The sequence below is a fragment of the Muscardinus avellanarius genome, assembly GCF_963383645.1.
Source record: "Muscardinus avellanarius genome assembly, chromosome: 18".
NCBI lineage: Eukaryota > Metazoa > Chordata > Mammalia > Rodentia > Gliridae > Muscardinus > Muscardinus avellanarius.
Window position 1 is genome coordinate 52,472,351 of NC_137804.1, and position 16,481 is coordinate 52,488,831.

At 52.6% G+C, this 16,481-nt stretch overlaps 1 protein-coding gene across 1 annotated transcript in view; it reads left to right on the top strand.

Moving 5' to 3' along the window:
- Positions 1–1,599: 1,599 nt before the first annotated feature.
- MED26 (mediator complex subunit 26) overlaps positions 1,600–16,481 on the top strand; it is a gene marked incomplete at both ends in the record, with an annotated part of 46,934 nt that continues 32,052 nt past the window's right edge. Inside the window, one exon of the mRNA XM_080715971.1 lies at positions 1,600–1,671. Within this exon, the coding sequence (XP_080572097.1) occupies positions 1,600–1,671 (72 nt within the window). The remainder of the gene's footprint in view (positions 1,672–16,481) is intronic.

The window sequence follows — 16,481 nt, forward strand, 5'->3', positions numbered from 1 at the left end:
TGCCCCTGGGTTCCATCTTCAGTACCACACACACAAAAAGACTAAAAAATAGGGCTGGGGGTGGAGCTCAGAGGTAGAATGCCCCTGGGTTCAATCCCTGGTGGTGGGAAAAAAAGAAAAAAAAAAAAAAAAAAAAAAAATGAGCCCGGCAAGGTAGTGTGTGCCTGTAAGCCCCGTACTTGGGAGGCTGAGACAGAAGGATGGCAGGTTCAAAGTCAGCCTCAGCAATTTAGCGAGGCTCTTAGCAACCTAATGAAACCCTGTTTCCTAATAAGAAATTAAAAGTAAGACTGGGGATGCAGCTTGGAGACAGAATGCCTCTAGGCTCAATCCCCAGTACCCAAAACAAACAAAAATAAGATTTTGCAGATCTACGTTAGAAAGAGAGAGAGACCCGGGGTTATGACTGGGGAGGAAGGCTTGTTTATTTTGCTTATCTGAAGTGAGATAAAGAATATCTCCCAGTGGGCCAGTTTCCAGCTTGGACCATGTTCACAAAAGCACCTCACTCCAGGTCAGAGTAAACAGGGAAGCGTTGCACTCGTGTTTATTTTCTTCCACAAGCGTGATGTAAAACTTTTCACGTGTGCAGAAGAAGCAAGCGACCACGGCCACGTGCGGGGGCCGGTCTGGCAAATACAAATGTTTCCCAGAAGTATGATAAATGCAAGACTTAACAGGTGTCGCGCAGATTCCGGGAGCACACGTGGTTCTCATCGGCCGTCGCCGTCCTGCGTTCAATCTACGTCTTCCGGGAACCGCCACGAAAAAAAAAAAAAAAAAAAAAAGTGATTTTCCGAGGCCGCGAGCAAACCCCACCAGGCGCCCGCCTCTGCAGCGCGACCCTCCCGGGCTCTCGGGGGCGGCGGCCGTCGGCGGGGCGGCCGGTGACCCGGGCCGGGGGTCCTGCTCGGCGATCGGGGCGACGGTCTCCCACGCCGGGGCTGCCCCAGGGCCCTCCGCAGCGACGCCGGGAGAGGTGCGAGGGCGCGCCGCCTCCTGCAGCTCGGGGCCTCGGACGCCCGCAGCCCGCGCGTGTCCCCCAGAGAGGCGCCTTCCCGCCGCACAGCCGCCGGCGTCCGGCGCTAGGACCCGGCGCGCTTCCGCCGGAAAGCCACGCCCCCTCGGGGGCGGGGCCGCGGGCCGCGGTCGTTGCCCCGCCCAACCGCTCTCCAACGGCTTCCGCGGCCGCCGGCGAGGCGGCCCAATGCGCCTGCGCGCGCGCCGCCCCGCCCAGCCCCGGCGCCCCGCCCGCCCCATCTCCCAACCTCCTCAGCGTGGCGCCGACGCTGCGTGCGGCGCGGGTTACCCAGAGTGCTCCGCGCGGGGGCAGCTCACTGGAGTTTGGTTCTCGAGGCGGCGGCGGCGGCGGCGGCGGCTCCGGCGGCTCCTCCTCCTCCTCCTTCGGTGGCGGCGGCGGCCAGGGCCCGAGCCCCGGCCCCGGCTCCCCTCTCCGCCGCCCCGCGCGCCTCCCCCGTCCCCCGGCGCCGCGGGGAACATGCGGCTCCGCTCCCGGAGGCCGGCGAGTGAGTGACCCCCGTCCCCGCCTCAGCCCGCCCGCCCGCCGGCCCGGCCGCTCCCCCCCGCCTCGCCCAGGCAATGACAGCGGCTCCGGTGTCTCCGCAGCAGATCAGGGACCGGCTGCTGCAGGCCATCGACTCCCAGAGCAACGTAAGTGCCCGTCGCGCAAGCCGGGACGGAGGCCGCGTGGGCCCGGACCCTCCCCCTCCCCCGGCCCCTCGCCCGCCGGGCTCCGGGGCACTCTCCCGGAGCCCCCCAGCCCCCCAGGCCCGCTGCCATCCCAGCCTCTCGCCGCCCGGGCCCGGGCCGGGGGCAGGTCGGGCAGCCCGGCGGCGCTCGGTACGTGAGGTCGAGGCTTCCGTGCGGCCTGGGTGGAGGGAGCTGACAGGGGCCGGGGCCAGAGCTTTTCGGTCCCGCCTGCTCCCGCTCCGCGACCCTCGCTGCCCCTCGCGGAGCTCCGCTAACCGGCCCTACCCCTGGGACCCGAGACCCCCCGGGAAGCCCTCCCGGCGGGGGGGAGGGGAGGAACCAAGGCTGTGGAGCAACTGGTGTCTCAGGTATGACTCGGGGAGCTCGTGTCTCCCGTGTCTCTACCTTCTGGGTCATCAGGGAGGTCCTCCTCTTCTGTCTTCCTGGCTGGAAGCACCTTCCTGGCTTCAGAAGGAGTCCCTGGCCTGCCCTGCCCTAGCTGGGTGCCTAGGGCCTCTGGAGAGCCCCCCCCCCCCTCTTCTGCACTAGGCATCTCTGCCAAATGCCTCTTGGGGTCTCTACGTAGGAGAGAGAAACCTGGGGAGGGTGGGATCTTTTCTGGGCCTAAGCGCTCATTGAATCTCTGACCCAACCAGAGCCGGGCATTTTGGTTGTGAATTAGTGATGGTTCTGTCTCCCATCTTCCCATGAGCTCCAAGCCAAGCTTCCTAGTCTCTTTTTCCACCTGGGGGGGTCTCTTTGCCTGTTGATTTGTGACCTGGGCTGTCAGGGTTAACTCCAGGCTAACCCTTGCTCACTTTCTCAGGTGCCCCTTTGCTGAGCTACCATTTGCTGAGAGACCTCTTCTCCCCCCCCTCTGTGAGTAGGGAAAACCTCAACATGTTCTCCTATCTTCTCCAAGGGGTTTGTTGGCAACGGGTCATTTTGCCCCGTGCGAGGAGCAAGGCAGTAGGAAGATGAGGTGACATCCAGGTATGAAGTGAGCGCTTACTTGGAGACCAGGAAGTAGCCATTGAGATCACCTTTTAATATGCTGGGGATAAAAGAAAAAATCACCTCGGGCCTGGCCAGGTAACTCCGATTTCTCACACTGGAGGAGCTTTTGCCTTTCCCATCCTTAGCAACGTGCTTTACTCTTTTGGAATAATTCACATTGGTTTGTACAGTCTTGGTAGAAATTGAGAGGCTGTGATCTTTGTAAGGCTGTGGTTGCTCTATTATAGGTTATTCTCTTAATGGGGTCTTATTCTCTTAATGGGATATTCAGGCCCCATTAAGATTGACCTGATGGTAATTGTCTTAACAAACGTTACAGACATTTTTGTTATGACTTTGGGGGTGGAGTAGGCACAGCCTACATAAAACCTTCTGGAAGGTTCTTTTTGTAGTAATTGTTGCTGCTGCGATTCCAAGATTGAAATATTAAGGGATAAAACAAATGACATGAAAAAGGAGCCTTGGTGACTTTTGCATCTTTCTTGGATCTAGAGTGCAGTTTCTTGAATTCCATGTGGTTGTTTCTTTTTTGTTTGTTTTTTGAGAATCTGAGAGGTTGCTGAGATTAGTACTGATTTTTTTTTTTTTTTTTTTTACACCACTAGGAGAGCTTTGGGATAGGGGGCACTGTGACAGGTGGTCACGATGTTGTAGATTAGATGGGGCCAGGGGCTTACGGAATCCATTTTTGTGTAAGGAAGGGGTTTCCTGGAGTAGGAAATGAAGAGGAGACAAACTTTAGTTTCTTATATCTTAGCATGTGCAAAAAATGTTATTTATATAGCCATGTGGCTATATTACATGGCATGGAGTTTGTGTTTCTTGTGGCTGACTTAGAGGGGACTGGATAGAGTCTTGTTAACGTGTGGATAGGTGGATTTGGGAAGTCGTTTTTTTACTATGATCAATGTGGAAAGTGCCTCCTTTCAGAGCACCATTTGACAGGACTGTGACTTCCAGTGAATACAGGAGCTCAGAGAGCCTGGGGGATTGTCGCGGCTGCTGGTGGAGGAGGCCCATAGCCTGGAGTGTTGGTGCCTCTGCAGTTTCTCTTGGACTGCCCTGGGCTCGGGTGAGAGAAGAGCCTGGCACACAGCTCTCATCTCTGCCTTGCCCAGTTATGAACTCCACCACCGGGTAATTGACACATATTTAAGATGCTCACAGGAAAAAAAAAAATGGGGACATTGTTGAGGAGCCAACACTAAAATTAAACCTCTTCTGAGAGAGGAGAATTGTGTCATGTAATGCTTACCTTTATGGACATGCAATTATAGTTAACAATTTAGCTTTTGCTTGAAAAATCAGTGTTGGGCCAGCTGACCTAATATCCACTAGTATCTGAAAAGTTATGGAAGTAACAAAGTAGTGTCCACCAGTATTCTCCTTCCTGAGGTTCTAAAGAGGAAAGCTGTTTCATTACTCTAAATTTTCACCTCTGGAGTATTTGAATTTGAGGCCTAGACTCTGAGTTAGTAGTAATTTTTGCCAAATCTGTAATACAGCTAATCCTCTGCTCTCCCAAAGGCAGTGAACAGTTTTCAGAACAATTAGAACCTTACTCTCTGTGGTATGCGTGAGCCCTGGGTATTGAAAATCTCTTTGAGGTGTAGTGTGTGCATGCCTGTTCCACCTTAATCTTGGGGCATTGTGGGTAAAGTTGAGGACTGTGTCTTACTCTTGCTCAGAAGACATAGCAAATCCCCCGAGCAGTTTCTTCAGCAGGTGAGTAGGTTCTCATTTGCATAGGACACTCCGTATTCCACAAAGTCCAGACCTCAAGCCCAGTACAGCCTCTCCAAAGAGGTTTTGTTTCTCTTCTGCCTCTAGAGCAGAAACGTTAGGTATACTTTCTGCGTGCTGGTTCAACTGACTGAAGCCTGTGAACCTTCTTGTACCTGCCCCTCAGGAGCTACCGTTGAGCCTCCATTTTCCCAGGAAGCCCTGGCGACTGCTATATGCAGAACTTTATTTTATTTATTTATTTATTTATTTATTTGGTGGTACTGGGGTTCCTGGAAGCCCTTCTACCTTCGGGCTACACTCCCAGACCTATTTTTGCATTTTTATTTGGAAACAGGGTCTCCTAAGCCAGCGCGCGGGGCTAGCTTCGAACCTGCGCGATCCTCCTGTCTCTGCCTCCCAAGCGCGGGGATGACAAGCGTGCGCCACCACGCCCGGCTATATGCAGAACTTTAGAGAATGAAAGATTCACAGGTGGCTTGAGATCATTCTCTGGGGAACCGCGGGGAACATCTGTACTGCACGGCTAACAAACTTAGCTGTTCAAGAAATGGCCCAACAGAGACAGTAAAGGGTATTCTGCATCCCCACGAAAAGCTTAAGAACAGCCAGGCAGGGCTTGTCGAATGCAGGCGAGTGTCCCATGTTCAGAGCAAGGAGAAGCCAGAGGAGACCCTGCAGAGAGGAGGGACTTGAAGGCCTTTGGTATCGGTGTCGATGCTTGCCACTGTCAGGCTCTGAAGCAGGAAAACGCAGAGCCTCACAGCTCTGCAGGCATCAGAAACTAAGGGGAGGTGAGCAAGGGACCCTGCAGGGTTATTTTCCTGCCTAGGAATTTGAAGGTTAAGATGTTACTTGGCTTAGAAGGCCTACAGGTTCCTTATTAGCAGAGCGGGACTGGGAACTGATGTGCAAACCCTGCAAAGCGCCTTCTAGACCCAGGTCCATATTTTGGAAAGGGCAACACAGGCTAACATGAATCGTTTGCTTGTCACAAATATATGTGCAAGGTGCATAGAGTGAACTTACTCAAATAACAGACTTCTAAACAGAAGCATGTACCTTACATTAATTTGCGTGGCCCCCTAACACAGTGTTCTGCTTCCTCCCAACAGCCCCACAAAGGCAGGTTGGGTAAAGGCCAGTCTCTCCTTGTGGCAGGTGCGGAAGCCACCAGCATAGTGATTGTAGGAGCCATTCAGTGAGTGTGTCCCGTGGTCAGGAGAAGACAAGATGCTTGTGTTTCTTGCCGACTTAATTGAGGTGACTGGCTCAAAGTAAGGGACTTGTCCAGAGTTACTAAGTGGCAGTGCTTCCGACTCCAGACACCATACTGCTCGTGAAAGATGGAGGGCTGACCTCAGAGGGAACGCGAGGTGGGGGCAGTATTCTTGAACTGTAAGAGAAGATGCGATGCGAGGCGGCCATGCATTTTCATGTTCGCCTTGCTAGTGCCCATGCTCCCAACACCTGTCCCAAACCACCCCTTTTTTTGCAGAGAGGGCACATGTGCCAATCTGGTTCAGGGATTTTGTGAGCTGGGTGTATTTCTTGAGTGAGCACAACCCACCACACCGGCATATGTGAGATTACAACTTGGGTTTGATTTACCTGGATGACCTTACCATCTTTGTCACAGAGAGTCTGGGGCTGGGCCGTGGCTCAGCAATGCTGACTAGAGTAGAACTTTCCATGAGTCCTGGATTCTTGCTTTGCTTTTTGCTTCAAGATAATAGGGACTTAAAATACCACTGAGCACCACATGTGCAATCCAAGTACGGGGGAGCCTGAGACAGGGATTGCAGGTTCAAGGCCAGCCTCAGCAACTTAGTGAAACCTGGTTTCAAAATAAAAAATTTAAAAAAATAGGGCTGGGGGTTTGGTTTGGAGGTAGAATGACCCTGAGTTTAATCTCTAGTACCCCTCCCTACAAAGCCATTGATTCTGCCAAAAAGAGAAATCAAATAAACTGCGAAGCAGGAGATGATTGATTGACTTTTCAAGCAAATGAGAAGACATAAATAAATCTGTGAGCTTTGCTTGGTCCTTCAGTTGCCCAGATTCAGTGGCAATCCTGTCTTTGCTATCTATTTACAAGGACCAGAATGCACGAGGACGTCAGTGTTGGTGACTTCAGGAAATAGGGAAGTAAGAAGTGTACTTGGGAAGCAGGTGTAAGTTCTTGTTTGTGACTTGCTCTGCCCCAGAGAAAAGTCGACTTTGCAGTGGTCCTCACGGAAGGTCTCAGGTGGGTGCTTGGAGTAGGTTGTTCCGGTTGGAGGTCCCAGAGACCTGGGAGACTGTTCCAGGATCACCTGTGGGAAGGAACCTTTATGTTGGTCATAGATGCAAGAAAGCACTGTGCTCAGTTACCCCTGCTCCTGGACTCAGCACACAGCTGTACGTGCTAGACACATACCTCAGGGTACTGAGTGCAGGGTACGCGGAGTGGGCTGCTGCTTTGATTTTGAGGTTTCTCCCCCCCACCCCCCCCCCCCGCGGATCTGGGGATGGAACCCAGGGGCTTTTGACCTCCGAGCTACACCCCCTGCCCTATTTTTTATTCTTTATTTTGAAACTGGGTCTCAGTTGCAGAGGGCCTCACTAAGTAGTTGAGGCTGTCCACGAACCATGATCCTCCTGTCTCAGCCTCCCGAATGCTGGGATTACAAGCGTGCGCCACCACGCCCGGCTCTGATTTTGAGGTTTTTTTGAGCATCTCCCCAGACAGCTCCAGGTTAACCTGAACCAGCAACAGGCTCCAGGAGCCTGGAGCTCAATGGACAGGTCTCCTGCGCTGTAGACCTCCTGAAAGCTGGACACTGGGAGTCTGTCAGGAAAAGTGCTTTTTTTTTTTTTTTTTTATTCCTGAGGGTGAAATGTCTTGAGTCTTCCTGGTCCTTCGGGCCCAACAGCTGGTTGTCAGAATGGGCGACTGAGTTTGTAGTTCAGCAGGTGGCAACCGAGGCCTTGTATTTTCAGGGTGGCCTTGCCAGCACCCATGCTGGAGCACCCTTCCTAAGCCGCTCCTGTTACTCCCAGAGCACATGTGTCAGCTCTGCGTAGTGATCCTATGCCATGGGTATGTTCCCCAAGTAAAGAAGACTGACTGCTATTCTGCATGCAGTGTTTAAGGGGGCCCCCAGGTGGAGACCACGTTCTTGGGTCTCCATCAACAAAGTGCGCAATGTATAGAAAAGCTCAACAGGTGCATAGATGCGACTAGCAAGTGCCCGTGATGCTGGTGCAGACCTGAAGGTGCCCAGCCCTGCCCTTGAGGGGCCCGGAGCCTCGCGGGGATAGGGCAGAAATAGTGTGTGTGTGTGAATGGCATGTGTTGGGGTGAGATGGGGTCGGGGCCGCCGGGCAGGTCTGTAGCTCCAGAGTCCAAATGGAGAAGTTGTCCCTGTGTCTTATTTGAAGATACTTCAGAATTCTTAAGAGCATGCAATAGCTTTCTGGAATACTCCATTATCTGAGAATTCAGAATGAAAAGTTCTAGAGGCTGGTCTCTGGTGTGAGGGGAACAGAGAGCTGGAAGGAAAGCTGGTGTTTCATTGAACAGTGTCCCTCTTAGCCGTGGGACAGGAAGTATCACAGCTCTGTGAGTGCATCTGAGGCATCTGGACCTGAGCAGACATGAAGGGCCTGGGGGTGGTGTGTGTACTGGGGTGGGGGGAAGGGTGTGCAGATTTTTATTTTTGTATTTTAGAGACAGAGCCTCACTATGTTGCACAGACTGGTCCCAAACTACTAGGCTCAAGGGATCCTCCTGCATCAGCCTCTTGAGAAGCTGGAACCACAAAGATGTGCCGCCATGCCTGGCCCTAAGGTTCTAAGGATTCCAATTGCTCTGTACCCTCTGGTGGCTTTCAGGGGCAAACCTAGGGTAAGGCAGGGGGACTCCCTGGAAGGAAAGCCCCATTGCACTCAGGGATATTCTGAATTGTTGCCAGAGCTGGCTTAAAACAGTGCAGGGCAACCAGGTGAGGTGGGCCTTCCCTCTAGGCCCTTGGGCCCTGGACTCCCAGCTTCCCCAAGATTCTGTGATTCTGTATGAAGCCTGATAAGAAGAAAACAGGTATTCCGGGCATGGTGGCAAATGCCTGTAATCCCAGTACTTGAGAAGCTGAGGTAGGATTGCAGGTTCAAGGCCAGCGTAGGCAACTTAGCAAGACGCTGAATCAAAATAAAAAATAAAGTTGGGTGTGGTGTGCATGCTTGTAGTTCAAGATAGGAGGATCAGGTTTGCAGGCTCAAAGCCAGCCCCAGGAAGTTAGTGAGGCCCTCCACAACTTAGTAAGACCCTGTTTCAAAAACAATTAGGGCTGGGGGTATAGCTCAGGAGTAGAATAGCCCTGAGTCCAATTCCCAGTACCACAGTAAACAAGTAGAAGTGGATGCTATGTATGTAGCATCCACTTAAATATAAAAGCTGACCTCACCTGTGAGTGTGAGAGGCCTAGAAGTTGACCTTTGTGCTGCCATTGGTTGGGAGCCCCTGTCAGCCCTAAGGCTGCCCTGTTTTGGAAACCTCTTCTTGTGAATTTGAAGATGGTCACCCATCTGGAGCCATTCATCATTTTATTATTGTGTGTGTGTGTGTGTGTGTGTGTGTGTGTGTGTGTGTGTGTGTGTGTGAGAGAGAGAGAGAGACAGACAGACAGACAGACACACACACACACACACACACACACACACACACACACACTGACTGGGAATTCTGGGAATTGAACCCAGAGGCATTCTACTTCCAAGCTATACCCCCAGCCTTATTTTTTGTTCTTTATTTTGAGACAGGGTCTCACTAAGTAGCTGAGGCTGGCCTTAAACCTGCGATCTTCCTGTCTCTGCTTCCCAAGTACTGGGATTACAAGCATGCACCACCATGCCCGGTCTGCCATTCATTATTTTTAAACCCCATATTTCTGCTGGGCGTGGTGGCACAGACTTGTAATCCTAGCGTTTGGGAGGCTTGAGACAGCAGGATTGCATAGGTTCAAAGCCAGCCTCAGCTACTTAGGGAGGCTCTCAGCAACTTAGTAAGACCCTGTTTCCAAATAAAGTATAAAACAGGTAGAAAAGCCCCTGGGTTCCACCCTCAGTGCTACAAAAAAATAAAAATAAACCATATTTGCCGGGCGTGGTAGCGCACACTTGTAATCCCCACGCTTGGGAGGCTGAGACAGGAGGATCACGCAGGTTCAAAGCCAGCCTCAGCTACTTAGTGAGGCTCTCAGCAACTTAGTAAGACCCTTTTTCCAAGTAAAAATATAACATAGGTCTGGGAGCATAGCCTGGAGGTAGAAAGCCTCTGGGTTCCACCCTCAGTACTGGAAAAAATAAAAAAAAATCATATTTGCCCAACATGGTGGCACACACCTGTAATCCCAGCTACTTGGGAGGCTGAGGCAAGAGAGTTGAAGGTTCCAGGTCAGCCTGAGCAATTTAGTAAGACTCTGTCTCAAAAAAATAAAAAAGAACCTGGTGTGTTGGTGCTCACTTGTAATCCCAGTACTTGGGAGGCTGACTCGACAATTTAGTGAGACCCTGTTTCAAAAAATAGGGCTAGGAGCCGAGCGTGGTATTGCACGCTTGTAATCCCAGCATTTGGGAGGCTGAGACAGGAAGATCTGGGTTTGTGGACAGCCTCAGCTAATACTTAGTGAGGCCCTTTGTAGCTCAATGAGACTCTGTTTCAAAATAAAGACTAACAAGCGTGGCGTGGTGGCGCACACTTGTAATCCCAGCATTCGGGAGACTGAGACTAGAGGATTGCGGTTTGCGGACAGCCTCAGCTACTTTTTGAGGCCCTCTGCAACTTAGTGAGACCCTGTTTCAAAATAAAGAATAAAAAATAGGGCAGGGGGTGCAGCTCGGAGGTCAAATGTCCCTGGGTTCCATCCCCAGACCCGCAAAAAAAAAAAAAAAAAAAAAAAAAAGACTAAAGTAGGGCTGGGGGTGTATCTTGGAGGTAGAATGCTTCTGGGTGCCATCCCTAATGCCGCAAAAAAACCAAAACAAAACAAAAAACATAGGGCTGGGGCCGGGCATGGTGGCGCTCACTTGTAAAAAAAAAAAAAATGGGGGAGGAGCTGGGGGTATACCTTAGAGGTACCCCTGGGTTCTAACCCCAGTGCCACGAAATAAAAATCCAGGCATGGTGGTGCAAGTTTATAATCCCAGTACTTGGGAAGGGAGACAGGATGGCAGATTAGTAGTCAACCTCAGCAACTTGGTGAGGCCCTGTAGAACTTAGTGAGACCCTGTTTCAAAATAAGATAGGGCTGGGGTATAGCTTAGAGATAGAGTGCCAAAAAAATTAAATAAAGAGGGCTGGGGTGTTGCTCAGTGATAGAGCGCTTGCTTAGCATGTACAAGGCCCTGGATTCCATCCCCAGCACTATAAAACAAAACTCTCTATTTCTGTAGACAACTGGTCTTTGTTGTTGCTGTTTTTGAGACAGGGTCTCACTATGTTGCCCAGGCCGAGCCAGAACTCCTGGGCTTGAGTGATCCTCCCCCAGTCTCCAGAATAGCTGGGGCTACGTGTGCAGCCACCATGTCTGGCTTGACCGCAGGTGTGGCCGATCACATTTTCCAAGGAGTGGCAAGCCCCTCAGTAGTGGAGCATGAGTTCCTCCTCAGACCTACAGACCCTCGTGGCACGAGGATGGCGCACTTGATACGGTGTGAAAGGTCAGGACTGGACTAGCCATCAACTCGGAGAGGAGCTAGGTGCCAGCAGTTTTCAGCACTTCGCATGCATTCGGCACACGGGAACGGCAGCCCTGGGAGGCGGGTGAGGAAAGAGTTCGGAAGACACCAGGCCGAGGGACCAGGCTGGGATTGGGACGCGGCCCGCCTGCTCGCTGCCTCCCGTGCCAGCTGCTAGGGAGCACTGGGTCCATGCAGGGCAAACACTCCGCTTTCCTGCCTGGGTGCAGATCCTCGTGCCAGGTTCATCTGGGGGACATGTTTGTGCCAGGAGGGAAGTAGTATGGGTTGAGTATGCCTTATCCAAGATGCTTGGGGATAGAATTGGTTTTGATTTTGAAGTTTTTCAGGTTTGAGAATATTTGCATAGACTTTACTGGTTGAGCGTTGTTAATCCAAAAACAACAGCAAAAACATCTTGAAATCTGAAAAGACTCAAAATTCAAAACTTTTCCAGTATTACATTGGGGCTCAAAAAGTTTTGGATTTTGAGCCGGGCGTGGTGGCGCACGCTTGTAATCTCTGCACTTGGGAGGCTGAGACAGGAGGATCACGCAGGTTCAAAGCCAGCCTCTGCTACTTAGTGAGGCTTTCAACAACTTAATAAAATATAAAATAGGTCTGGGAGTATAGCCCAGAGGTAGAAGGGCCCTGGCTTTCACCCCCCAGTACCAAACACAAAAAATAAATAAAATAAAAATTTAAAAAGTTTTGGATTTTGTAGCAGTTTGGATTTTGGATTAGAGATATTCAACCTGTCCCAGAAATATTTGTGCTTTCTCTTAAACTGGCTTCCTAGAAGCCATATGGTAAATGTCCAACTTCGCCCCTGCTGTGTGTCTCGCATGATGCCCAGGGCAGCAGTTGGCAGCATGGCTTCTGCACATGCCTGTGGGGCCTGTGATATTCAGACAACTCACCCTTTGGGCTGCATGGTTCACCTTGTTTCCTTGAGAATTTGCTTAGCTGGTTGCTGGCAGAGCAGCTGCCTTCCCTTTCTTTATTAACTCTGTGGCCCATGCAGCCCCAGAGGGCGGATGGCTCTGTCCTGGTGGGGTGACCTACACACAGAAGAGACCTTTCCCAGTGAAGACCTGCTTGTTCTCCATCCCACTGCCCCACTGCCGCCTTCACACAGTAGGGCGTCTTCCTCTCAGGACTTTCCCTTATCCTGACTCTTTCCCAGAAGCCCAAGAAACATTTCTTCGTGCCTTCCCTGGACTTGGATTGGATTAGTGTGGGATTGGTCACCCAAGTCTGGGTGTGTTATAGTCCACCGGAAGTCCCCAGAAGACTTCAGGGTCCCGTCAGCGGGTGGGGGCTGGCTGATTGGATTGTGTCAAAGAGCTGGGCAGGCCGGGCGTGGTGGCGCACGCTTGTCATCCCCGCGCTTGGGAGGCGGAGACAGGAGGATCGCGCAGGTTCGAAGCCAGTCATTCTGGCTTAAGAGACCCTGTTTCCAAATAATATAAAAAATAGGTGTCTGGGAGTGTAGCCCGGAGGTAGAAGGGCTTCCAGGAACCCCAGTACAACCAAAAAAGCTGGGCAGAACGGGAGCTCTTTTTTTTTTTTTTTTTTTTTTTTTTTTTGGTGGTACTGGGGTTCCTGGAAGCCCTTCTACTTCCGGGCTACTCTCCCAGACCTATTTTTACATTTTTATTTGGAAACAGGGTCTCCTAAGCCAGCGCGCGAGGCTGGCTTCGAACCTGCGCGATCCTCCTGTCTCCGCCTCCCAAGCGCGGGGATGACGAGCGTGCGCCACCGCGCCCGGCTTACGGGAGCTCTTTTGATGGAGCGAGGGTGAGTGGACAGCACCGGGCGGCGGCACAGAGTTTGAGTGCTGCTTGTTCAGGTTGCGCTGCAGACTCGGAGTTTGCCGGAGTCACCCTCGGGTGCCCTGCTGTTGACTTGTATGGGCGCACGTGCCGTTGGGATGCAGCCTTGGTCTTCACTGTGGGCGGAGGGGAGTCCCACGTGGCTTTGCACTTTGTCACGCTCCTAGGGCTCTGGGGCTGCCTGGAACGGCCTGTGGTTGGGTGGGCCTGAGCACACCCCCAGGGGAGGCCTCCTGTAGGCACAGGCAGCCAGCAAGAGCCTCAGCATACCCCGGGGGACCCTGAGGTCAGCTTGGGTCTGATTTTCCAGCCCGTTTTCTTATCTTCCTCCTCCCCCTGGTTAACCCGGGTAACTGGAAACTGGTGTCTGAATTCCAGGGCCTGGCTTGTCCCCCTAGGTTAATCTAGGGGGGAGGGCCAAGTGGTCTTTCTTTTGCAGCCTCCACTTTTCCCTACCTGTGTTTCTGGGGAGCTCTCAACAAGCACATGAAGTTAGTGACTATTACTCCTTCTGCTGGATGCTGGCAGTGATGGTGTTTGTCAGGAAATGTTTGCAAATGGTGCTTGACTGTCAATTCTGATCCCCCCCCCCCCCACCGTGGTACTGGGGATTGAACTCAGGGGTATTCTACCTCCAAGCTATATCCCCAGCCCTATTTTTTTTTTTAATTTCTTATTTTGAAACAGGTTCTCACTAAGTAGCTGCGGCTGGCCACAAGCCCGTGATCCTCCTGTCTCAGCATCTCAGGTACTGCGCCACCTCCCCCAGCTGTTACGTGTGCGTTTTGAAGGTTGTTGGTGGCCGAGGCTGTGCACCTCTTAGAGGCAGGAGTCTGGCTTCTCGCTCGGCATCCCCCTCCCTGGGTTCTGTCCGCTCTTCCCGCATTTGCTTGTGACTGTTTCCTAGAGTGCTACTGGGATTGAAATTGAGGAGGAGCCGGGCGTGGTGGCGCACGCTTGTAATCCCCGCGCTTGGGAGGCGGAGACAGGAGGATCGCGCAGGTTCGAAGCTAGCCCCGCGTGCTGGCTTAGGAGACCCTGTTTCCAAATAAAAATGTAAAAATAGGTCTGGGAGTGTAGCCCGGAGGTAGAAGGGCTTCCAGGAACCCCAGTACCACCAAAAAAAAAAAAGAAAGAAAGAAAGAAATTGAGGAGGAGAGGACTGAGAATAAAGTGGTCTGGTTCTTGTCGTGTGTGTGTGGGGGGGGTAGCGGGTGAATGGGCTTTCTTCCCCATGGAGGCAAAGGCAGCAGCTCCTAGTGTGACTTGTAAAGGTAGAGAGAAGATTCAGCCTTGTTTCCAGTTTGGAAACTCCTGGAACAGAAGTTTGCCTTGGCACAGGTGGGATGAGGAGGCCTCATAAGAAAGTGGCAGTGCCCCAAGGAAGTTTCCAGAAAAAGCAAAGTCTGCTGGACAAAACCAGTAGGTGGCCAGGGCTGGATGAAAGGGACAGAACCGTGGTGGGGGGATTGGGGCGTTGCGGTCACATGGCGCGTTGACAGGTTGTGTTTGCAGCAGGCGCTGCATTGGGAAACCTGAGCGCTGCCTCTGTGGGCATGCTGCTGGCCCCGCAAGGCGAGGGGAGGGGCCGGCAGGTACCTCCTGGCCGCGGCCCTGGGGCATGCGCCTGTGTCAGCTTGTGGGCTTGGCTTTCTATCTGGTGGAGTGGTGGGCTCCACCAAATTGGGAAAGAGGCAGCGGCATCGTGTGCTTCGTAGATGAGCCCCTGTTGTGTCTTACGTCTTACTCTGGGTGGTCTTCCTGGATCGCTGCTTTCCTGGTGCCTGCATGGGTGTTGCTGAATGCACACACTATGTAGGAAAGACGCAGCCTCACAACGAGCAGTGCCCCGGCCCTGGTTCCTTGCTCTTTGCTGCCTTGGCTTTGCGGTCTCCTCCGTAGTTCCTTTCAGTGGCGCCTGCTCCCCCTGAACATTTTGGCTTTGCCAGCACTGCGCGCGGTCCTTGTCTGGCCTCTAAGGCCTTCTACAGGTGCTCTCAGCCGCAGACTTTCCAGCACTGACTCCTGGCCTGGGTGCCCCACTCCAAAGTAGGTACACCTTCACTCCCGCCCTTGGCACGCTAGGTTGTGTCTGTGCCTGTCACCCTGCCCTCCCCCCCTCCTGTGGGCTAGATCTTAGGGTGGGGGCAAAACTGAGGGAAGCCAGTCTTCTGCCTCTGCACCTCCTTTTTTTGGTGGTACTGAGGATTGAACTCTGGGGCATTCCACTTCTAAGCTATCCCCCAACCCTATTTTTATTCTTTATTTTGAAGCCGGATCTTACTAAGTTGCAGGGGGTCTCACAAGTTACTGAGGCTGGCGTCCAACCTGCAATCCTCCTGTCTCAGCCTCCCAAGTACTGGGATCACAGGCGTGCACCACCACACCCAGCTTCTGCACCTCTTCTTCGCCAGTCCAAGCAAACCCAGTTTGGATATTTCACTTCCTCTGGCAGGATCCCGTTGACACAGGATAGCCTCGGTTCTTTAGGCGCACAAGAGAGAGGAAAGCCTTTCTCTTAAGTAGACCTTGCAGTCTAGGGTACAGTTAGGTTTGCAGCCTTTGTTTTCTTGGGAGCATGTAAATGCCACTGCTTAGGAGGGCTGCTGAGGACGGGATGTGGTCCCATGTGTGAGGTGCATGGTAGCTAATGACGCACAGGCTTTCTGAGCAGCCCGCCCAGGTCCCATTGCCTTCCTGGTCTCTGCATCCTGACTTTCATGAGAACTACCACTCCCTCCAGTCTATGCTCGTTGGATGATTAGGAGCATGATCTACAGTCCTGGGGCTGCATCTTCCTGGCCAGTGATTGGTCAGGGTTGAACCTGTGACCCTATCAGATCCTGTGAAAGTTGTAGTACTTTGCTGGTGGAGTTGAGGGAGACCTGACTGGGAAAGAATGTGCACTGCTTGCTGCTGGGAACCACTGCCAACCCAGAGGCCATCCCGGAAGTTGGGAAGACGCAAGTCTTACTGCCTAGCTGGTGGGCAGTGAGCTCCACCCTGACCTCTTCAACTGAGTCCGTGGCTTCCTTCCTTGCTGATGTTCATTTGAGCTGGCTTTTCTGTCACTTGCAACCAAAGAAAGCCTGGACGGGATCATCCTAGTACTTTGTACCCCAGGTTCTGGCTCAGGCAGCCTCTCCTGCTCCAGTCACACTCAGCAGCCCATCATTCGGGTCTCACACCACCCCTAAATGTGTGTTCCATCCCACCCATTCCCCTTCAGCGATTTCCTCCCCCCGGCCTCTCCAGTAAAGCCAAGAGAGCCATCAGCAACAGTGCTCTCTCTGTTTCCTGCAGCTCATTTGACCTGCCTGTTGTCCCTCCTCCAGTTCCCCTTGAGGGCAAAGGCTGGTAGGTTGTTTCTCGTTGGGTACAGTGGGCTCAGTCCTTCTGTTAGCGCCAACTGCCAGCTCATGAGTTGGATGTATGATCGTCTCATCTTGAAGCCACAGA